This window comes from Bos grunniens, chromosome 19 (genome assembly GCF_055505025.1).
Source record: "Bos grunniens cultivar Pamir isolate PY7600 chromosome 19, Bosgru_T2T1.0, whole genome shotgun sequence".
Taxonomy (NCBI): Eukaryota; Metazoa; Chordata; class Mammalia; order Artiodactyla; family Bovidae; genus Bos; species Bos grunniens.
The window spans coordinates 49189218-49197517 of record NC_141183.1 but is presented as its reverse complement, the minus strand read 5'-3'; the positions used below and the strand labels follow the sequence as shown (position 1 = coordinate 49197517).

Sequence of the window (8300 nt, the reverse complement as noted above, 5' to 3'; positions counted from 1 at the left end):
CTTTATTTTTGGCAGTAAGAACTGAATCCCAACCACTGGTACACCGGGGAATTCCTGACCAGTGTGAACTTGCAGTCTATGCGGGTACTTACAGCTGCCCAAATGAAAGGTATATTCCATATTCAGAGTTTTAAATTAATATCATTGACATCTTTTCATCTTAGCACATTCATATCAATACTTCTTCCTTTTCAGTGGTTTCATATGTATTATGTGGGCATACTAGGGTATTTTTAACATTTAGAACGCTTGTGCACTGGTTTTTTGTTAGTTTGTTTTTGGCTGCACTGGGTCTTTGTTGCTGAGAGCAGGCTTTCTCTAGTTGGAGCCATCGGGGGCTTCTCTTCATCATGGTGCACAGGCTTCTCACTGCCGTGGTTTCTCTGGTTATGGAGCGTTGGCTCTAGGCTTATGGGTGAAGCGTATGGGCTTCAGTAGGTGCAGCACACAGGCTTTCAGGAGTTGAGGCTCGCAGGCTTAGTTGTTCCTTGGCATGTGGGGTCCTCCCAGACCAGGGATCGAACCCTTGTCCCCTGCATTGGTAAGCAGATTCTTATCCACTGTGCCACCAGGGAAGTGCATATGCAATGATGTTTTAAACTAGTCTCTTTCTCTCTCTCTCTTTTTGATGAAAATCTTTTTCTTTCATTGTTTTCGCAAGCTGGGCTGCAAAGAACATCTGTGTGCCTACACCTTTATAACTTTACATAGTGTTTCTTGAAATAAATTTTTCAAAATAAGATAGATTGAAGAGTATGTACATTTTAAAATTTGCTAGAAACTGTCATTACGCTTCAAAAATGCTTAACATCAAAATTCCACTTTTTAATACTAAAAAAATTGAGTGCTAGTGCTAAGTAGCTTCAGTCCTACCCGACTCTTTGCAAACCTGTGGAGTGTAGCCCACACGGCTCGTCTGTCCATGGGATTTTCCAAGCAAGAACACTGGAGTGGATTGCCATGCCCTCTTCCAGGGGATCTTCCTGTCCCAGGGATCAAACCCACATCTCTTACGTCTCCTGCATTGGCAGGTGGGTTCTTTACTACTAATGTCACCTGGGAAATAGAGTTTAAAACAAAACAAAGTAAGTAGGGCTTAACAAAAATTAATACACATTTGCATTTCTCATATGTAGAATTTCTCCCTCTTGAGTTTTACAACAGAAACTCTGATGTAGTCTAACTTTCTTATTCTTAAAAACATAATCTAGGCCAGGACTCAGGAAAGTTTTCCATAAAGGGTCGGATAGTAAACGTTTTGGGCTTTGCCTTCATACAGACTCAGCTGCACGTATTTAACTCTGCCATAGTAATGGGAAAGCAGTCACAGACACACCATATGGAGTGGAATGGGCAAGTGTTCCTCTGAAATTTTATTTACAAAAAAAAAATTTTATTTACAGGAATTGTGTTGGATTTTAAAAAAAATTTTTGGCGGTGCCACATGATGTATTAGGATCTTAGTTCCCCAATCAGGGAGCAAACCGGTGGCCCCTGCAATGAAAGTTTGGAGTCTTAACCACCAGAGAAGTCATAGTATTGTGCTGGATTTGTTCTGAGAACTGTAGTTTACTAACCCTGATCGAGATAATTGATCTAATAAATAATTTGTCCTTCATCATAGAAGTCTTATTGCTTGTATTGGCTGATTATCTTTTTCTTCTCTAATGTTGCTCTGCTGCTACTGCTGCTGCTAAGTCGCTCAGTCGTGTCTGACTCTGTGCGACCCCATAGAAGGCAGCCCACCAGGCTCTCCCGTCCCTGGGACTCTCCAGGCAAGAACACTGGAGTGGGTTGCCATTTCCTTCTCCAATGCATGAAAGTGAAAAGGGAAAGTGAAGTCGCTCAGTCATGTCCGACTCCTAGAGACCCCAGGGACCGCAGCCTACCAGGCTCCTCCGTCCATGGGATTTTCCAGGCAAGAGTACTGGAGTGGGGTGCCATTGCCTTCTCCTATGTTAGCCACTGATTTTGTTGAGTCATGAATTATAGGAAAATAATATCCAGGTATTGCCAACATCCGCTGGATCATAGAAAAAGCAAAAGAGTTCCAGAAAAACATCTATCTCTGCTTTATTGACTATGCCAAAGCCTTTGACTGTGTGGATCACAATAAACTGTGGAAAATTCTCAAAGAGATGGGAATACCAGACCACCTGATCTGCCTCTTGAGAAATTTGTATGCAGGTCAGGAAGCAACAGTTAGAACTGGACATGGAACAACAGACTGGTTCCAAATAGGAAAAGGAGTTCATCAAGGCTGTATATTGTCACCCTGTTTATTTAAGTTATATGCAGAGTACATCATGAGAAATGTTGGACTGGAAGAAGCACAAGCTGGAATCAGGATTGCCGGGAGAAATATCAATAACCTCAGATATGCAGATGGCACCACCCTTATGGCAGAAAGTGAAGAGGAACTCAAAAGACTCTTGATGAAAGTGAAAGTGGAGAGTGAAAAAGTTGGCTTCAAGCTCAACATTCAGAAAATGAAGATCATGACATGGGGCCCCATCACTTCATGGGAAATAGATGGGGAAACAGTGGAAACAGTGTCAGACTTTATTTTTCTGGGCTCCAAAATCACTGCAGATGGTGACTGCAGCCATGAAATTAAAAGACGCTTACTCCTTGGAAGGAAAGTTATGACCAACCTAGATAGCATATTCAAGAGCAGAGACATTACTTTGCCAACAAAGGTTCGTCTAGTCAAGGCTATGGTTTTTCCTATGGTCATGTATGGATGTGAGAATTGGGCTGTGAAGAAGGCTGAGCACCAAAGAATTGATGCTTTTGAACTGTGGTGTTGGAGAAGACTCTGGAGAGTCCCTTGGACTGCAAGGAGATCCAACCAGTCCATTCTGAAGGAGATCAGCCCCGGGATTTCTTTGGAAGGAATGATGCTAAAGCTGAAACTCCAGTACTTTGGCCACCTCATGCAAAGAGTTGATTCATTGGAAAAGACCCTGATGCTGGGAGGGATTGGGAAGGGAAGGAGGAGAAGGGAAAGACAGAGCGTGAGATGGCTGGATGGCATCACTGATTCGATGGATGTGAGTCTGAGTGAACTCCGGGAGTTGGTGATGGACAGGGAGGCCTGGCGTGCTGCAATTCATGGGGTAGCAAAGAGTCGGACACGACTGAGCGACTGATCTGATCTGATCTGATCATGTTTATTGCCACATGGATCTTATCAAGAAGAGTGGTAAATCCTTATTGACTGATTCCATGGTTTTTGGTCTTTTGGCTTCATGTAAATCACTTGGGAATTTGGGGGAAAATCTATATTTCCCAGATCCTAAGAAATTCAGTTGTGACCATTTTAAACAACTCTACCAGATGGTTCTGGGGTGCTTGGAGAAATGCTGATATCAGCTTGCATTTTAGTTATATTATTTATTAGCTGTAAGACTGTGGGTGAGTTGTTTTAACTCTCCGAGCTAACATTTTTGCTTCTCTCAAATGGGGATACTTTGCTGTTAGTGAAATTGTTAAAACTTAGAGAACAATACATAGTTCCTAAGAAAGCATGATTTAGGAGAAAAATAGATTTCAATGCATGAATATATATCAAGAATGAATGTACCTAAAGCATAGATTATACACTAGGTACACTCCAGTATTCTTGCCTGGAAAATCCCATGAACAGAAGAGCCTGACGGGCTACAGTCAGTGGGGTCGCAAAGAGTTGGGCATGACTTACTGACTAGACAACAGTAGAGACTGTGTCATTACTCTTCTAAGACCCTGGCTATCAAAATCTCACTTTTTGTTACTATAAAAATAGAGTTTAAAACAAAACAGAATAAATAGGAACAAAAATTAATATACATTTGCATTTCTTATAAGAAATGCCTTATCAGTTTCCATAGGGAGAAATATAATTTTCCCTTAAATATAAAAGCAGTTTAAATGCAGGTGAGGGACTTTCCTGGTGGTGCAGTGGTTGAGACTCCACACTTGCAGTGCAGGAGGCACAGGTTTGATCCCTGGTTGGGGAACTAATATCCCACATGCCAAGCGGTATGGCCAAAAAACAAAAACAAACAAAAAAAGAAAAAGTAAATGCAGATGAGAAAAATGTGATTACTAAAAAGTGCAAACCAATTTCTAGGAACATCTGGGCTGTCTGGAGGGCAGAAACGTACGTGGAAGTTGTAGGATGCCATCCTCAAGTATCTTTGCCGGGGTAGGTCGTACCTTGGCGTTCAGAATGGCAGATAACAGATGAAACTGATTGAGAACATTTTAGGGATACTCTCATGAACCTGCATAAATGACCAAGGGAGACAGGAGCCTGGAATGGTCTGGGATGGGGATGACCAGCCAGTGAAAAAGGATTTCAATGCGATTTTGCCCTCGTTCTGATGCATGGACAGGTGAGGCCACAGGACATTGGGGTTATAAGATGTACAAGAGCAGTGCTGGTGACCAGGACACACAGATACTAAGGACCAGACTGAGCAAGTAAGTGCAAGGGTCTCGGTGGAAGGAAGAGATACAACGTGTAGCAGTCAAGTCCAGTTCATCATGTTTGCCAGAATCTTTGAGAGACCAAGTTTTATCCTCTTCCTCAGGGAAAGTCTGAATCAAAGGTTCCAGCCCCAGAGCCCATCTCCTAACTGTATCCTAACTGCTCATCATTCCAGGACAGCAGTTGGCATTTCCCAACTCATGCCACCCACATCCCAAGGATCAGGATCACTCTCCTGGAGTTAGGCACCCAGTCCTGCTAGATGTCTGTGTGCTGCCTTGGAATGGGGTATCCCCACCCTTGCTCCTGCTCCTCCGGAGTCTTGCCCTGATAAAGGCTACTGCAACAGGCCTCATATGTGCTACATTAGTCATTCATTTATTTTTTTGCTTGACCAAAATCATATTCACAGAACGCTTGAGAAAATATTCTCGTGCCTTCTGCCCTGTCTAGAGACAGAGACATGGAAGGAGGAAAGGAGCTAGCTGGGAGGAATTTGCCTCTGATCTATTGGTTTCGTAAGTGTCCTATATTCATGGACCCACTGTAGTGTAAACATATGGTCCTGCTAGCCAAAGAAGGTCCACAAGAATGCCTAAATGGAAAGAACGACACAGCCTGAATAATGCCACAGAAACAGTTTATTTTGGACACAAGCTCTTTAGAAACCAATCATTCCACCATTTTAGATCTTCATCTTCCAGGGCTCCAATTCCAGGAATAGGAAATAGCCAGGAATGTTTTGTCGCCATGCCAAGCATCGAATTCATGGATTCATGAGAAATCTTCTGGTGCTGGTCTCCAGGCATGCTCAATAAACCTCCAGTCCAGCTTTCCCACGGCCGCCAGAGCCATCCTTCTAAAATACAGATTTGATCATGACGTTAACCGTGCATAGGCTTCCCTGGGAGCTCAGCTGGTAAAGAATCTGCCTGCAGTGCAGGAGACCCCAGTTCGATTCCTGGGTTGGGAAGAGCCACTGGAGAAGGGATAGGCTACCTACTCCAGTATTCTTGGGCTTCCCTGGTGGCTCAGCTGGTAAAGAATCTGCCTGCAATGTGGGATCCCTGGATTTGATCCCTGGGTTGGGAAGATCCCTTGAAGAAGTGAACTGTGACCCCCTCCATTATTCTGGCCTGGAGAATTCCATGGACTATTCCACGGGGTCGCGGCTGAGCAACTTTCATGTTCACTTAACTGTGCTTAGAAACATCCAGCAGTTTACCAAACCCTTGAGCAGGAAGCTCTCTCTCTTCACTGGACTCTGGCATGCATGGCCCTCCACCATCCCCCTGAGATGTACAACCTTTTTCTACCACCATCACCTCCCCATCTCCAGTGGAGGACCCACACTCCTTCCACCCTCTCAACTGCCCTGTCTTCCTCCAGTTAATTTCTGCATCCTTTATGCTCCCTCGATGTTCTCCACTCTCCAACAACTTTCCCGATCACTCTCCCTCCAGGGAAAGCCAATGACTTCTGTCTTTGCTCCCACAGATCTTAGGAAAACTATATGTAAAGCACTCTGCACACTAGGCTGTAATTATTTATCTAGCCATGTCTCCCTCACCCTATTGTTCTTGTCTTTTTGTTGCAACTCTAGCACCACACCTGCCTGACACAGGAGATACTCCATCCCATGGGGTTCCCTTTCCCTTCCTTCCTCCTCCAAGGATGACCCATTTCCAGGAAAATTTTAGCCCCTTTGCAGGGGTGGGGTGAGAAGGAAAGTGGGATGCCCTTGGTTAAGAGTAACCTGTGAGGGACTTCCCTGGTGGTTCAGTGGTTAAGAATCCAACTTCCAAAGGAGGGGACCAAAGTTTGATCCCTGGTCGGGGAACTAAGATTCCACATGCCCTGGGGAAACTAAGTCGGCACGCTGCAACGAGAGAGAAGCCCAAACCCCACAACAAAAATCCTACATGTGGTAATTGACTCGATGCAGCCAAAATAAATAAGTATATATTTTTAAAATGACCTGTGCATCTAGGATCATGGATACATTATCTCATCTGAACTCATCAGGGCTCTCCTGGGATAGGGCTCCTCTTCAAGGAGGAGGCCTTAGGTGATGCAGCCTGCTGTCTCCAGCCTCTTTCTCTTGGAGTTTTCCAGATTCCCATGTGTGGTAGCCCTCTGTTCCAGCAAAGTCCACTGGGGTGCTGTTGGCAGCCTCGGCCAGCTCTTGGCTGATTTGTACTCACCTTGAAAACAGGCTTTTTGCAGACATAGCCACAGCCATTGCTGCAGCATTTCATTCCCTTGGGACAGGAATCATCTCCGGAGCAACCATGAAGACAAATCCCCGGAGAATCTTTGGGCACCTTTGGGCAGAATCCGGGTCTCTGCTGTCCTGAAACAAAACACAGGGCAGTTTTTGGGGAGCCTGGAATGCAGACTAAGACAGGTTTGAGAACTGAGGCTGAGAATCTGAAACCCTCATCACTGGCAGGACTCCCGCCTCTTCCATCGCTTCCTCTGTGCTCTGGACTCCTCCTTCAGCCTCCACTGCTCCTCTCTCGCTCGTAAGCCCAGAGTCTGTGCCTTCAGAAAGAGGTCTTCCTCCTCCCAAAGCTACACAGACTCAGAGGACAAGAAACCTGTATAGTCATAGCTCTCTTTTTCTTGCTTCGTAAGAAGATCTTAGAGAAGTCCCTGCTTACAGAGATCTCTGTCTCTCCACTCACACACCCTGTTTGTTCCGCAGGTTCCTGTGGAGTCCCGCTTCTAGGCACATGTCCTAACTAGAGAGAACCTTACACTTTACCCACAACTTTTTTAAAAATTAAATTATTTCTTTTTGATTGAAGGATAATTGCTTTACAGTATTGTGTTGGTTTCTGCCAAAAATCAACATGAGTCAGCAATAGGTATACCTATGCCCCCTCCGTCTTGAACCTCCCTACCCGTCCCACCCCTCTAGACTGTAACAGAGCCCGGTTTGAATTCCCTGAGTCATAGAGCGAATTCCCATTGGCTATCTATTTATCTATTTTACCAACAGAGAGGTTGGGAATCAGATCCAACCCAATCTGATAAAGATAATTGGAAACAGGGTAAATGCTCATTTAGATCAAAAGAAATGTGTCTGATCCATGTTGACTCTCCCCTCTGTAGTGGGGGCACAGCTGCTTCCAGGCCAAACCATCTCCAAGTCTAACCCTGGGCTCTGAGCCTTCTCTGCTGTCAGGAAGGATTCACTTCAGCACCCTCACCTTTGATAGGAGGTCTCAGAGCACAGGCCACCTCCAGCCCCATGATGATGAAAGCCACCAGAACGAAGATGGTGCCTGTTTTCATGTTGGCCTCTGGTGTGGTTCAGGGGCAGATCCCAGCCCCAATTTATACTCTCAGTGTCATCAGAAAGGAGGGTGGAGCTGGAGGCAATAAAACAGGAAGAGTATCAAATAGAAGCTCTCCAGAGAGTGCCCTCAGAAATTCTAATCTATTGTTCTATTTCACAACTGGTTTCTTGGACTTGGGAATGGTTTCTCGGATATGCAAATACCAAACTGGAGAGTTTGGGAATACTTTAACCCGTCATTTATTACTCCATCACAACTTGGCCCTGGTTTCCCTGGTGAGTTTGAGGAACTGTGGTCAAAGTGTTGCAGGAAGGGGGAACACTTCCAGGGTCCGAAAGTGAACTCTTGTCTAATACTCGAAAATGAATTGTCTGAGGAGACACACATGCTGGCAAAGCAAGAGACTTTATTGGCAAGTGATGTAGAGCAGATGTAGAGCAGGAGGGTGCGGGAACCGGGGATCACTGCTCTGCCACTTGACTCGCAGTCCTGGGTTCTATGGTGATGGGGTGAGTTTCCAG

The 8300-nt window shown here is 45.0% G+C and overlaps 1 protein-coding gene across 1 annotated transcript; it reads right to left on the bottom strand.

The window, feature by feature from the left end:
* Positions 1 to 5097: 5097 nt before the first annotated feature.
* Positions 5098 to 7921, bottom strand: LOC147352595 (WAP four-disulfide core domain protein 18-like). Its single transcript, XM_086360350.1, has 3 exons — positions 7690 to 7921; positions 6679 to 6827; positions 5098 to 5333 (listed from the first exon to the last, which is right to left on the bottom strand). The coding sequence occupies exons 1-3, from the start codon at positions 7772 to 7774 to the stop codon at positions 5286 to 5288; spliced, it is 282 nt and encodes a 93-aa protein (XP_086216476.1). The 5' UTR covers positions 7775 to 7921; the 3' UTR covers positions 5098 to 5285.
* Between the last annotated feature and the right edge of the window lie 379 nt (positions 7922 to 8300).

What these genes read in the sequence shown, in the direction of transcription:
- LOC147352595 (XM_086360350.1), bottom strand. Translation starts at nt 7,774, where the DNA reads ATGAAAACAGGCACCATCTTCGTTCTGGTGGCTTTCATCATCATGGGG. An exon ending in TCTGAGACCTCCTATCAAAG is followed by an intron (nt 6,828 to 7,689) that starts GTGAGGGTGCTG and finishes GTTTTGTTTCAG; the next exon opens with GACAGCAGAGACCCGGATTC. An exon ending in GCAAAAAGCCTGTTTTCAAG is followed by an intron (nt 5,334 to 6,678) that starts GTGAGTACAAAT and finishes TCTGTATTTTAG; the next exon opens with AAGGATGGCTCTGGCGGCCG.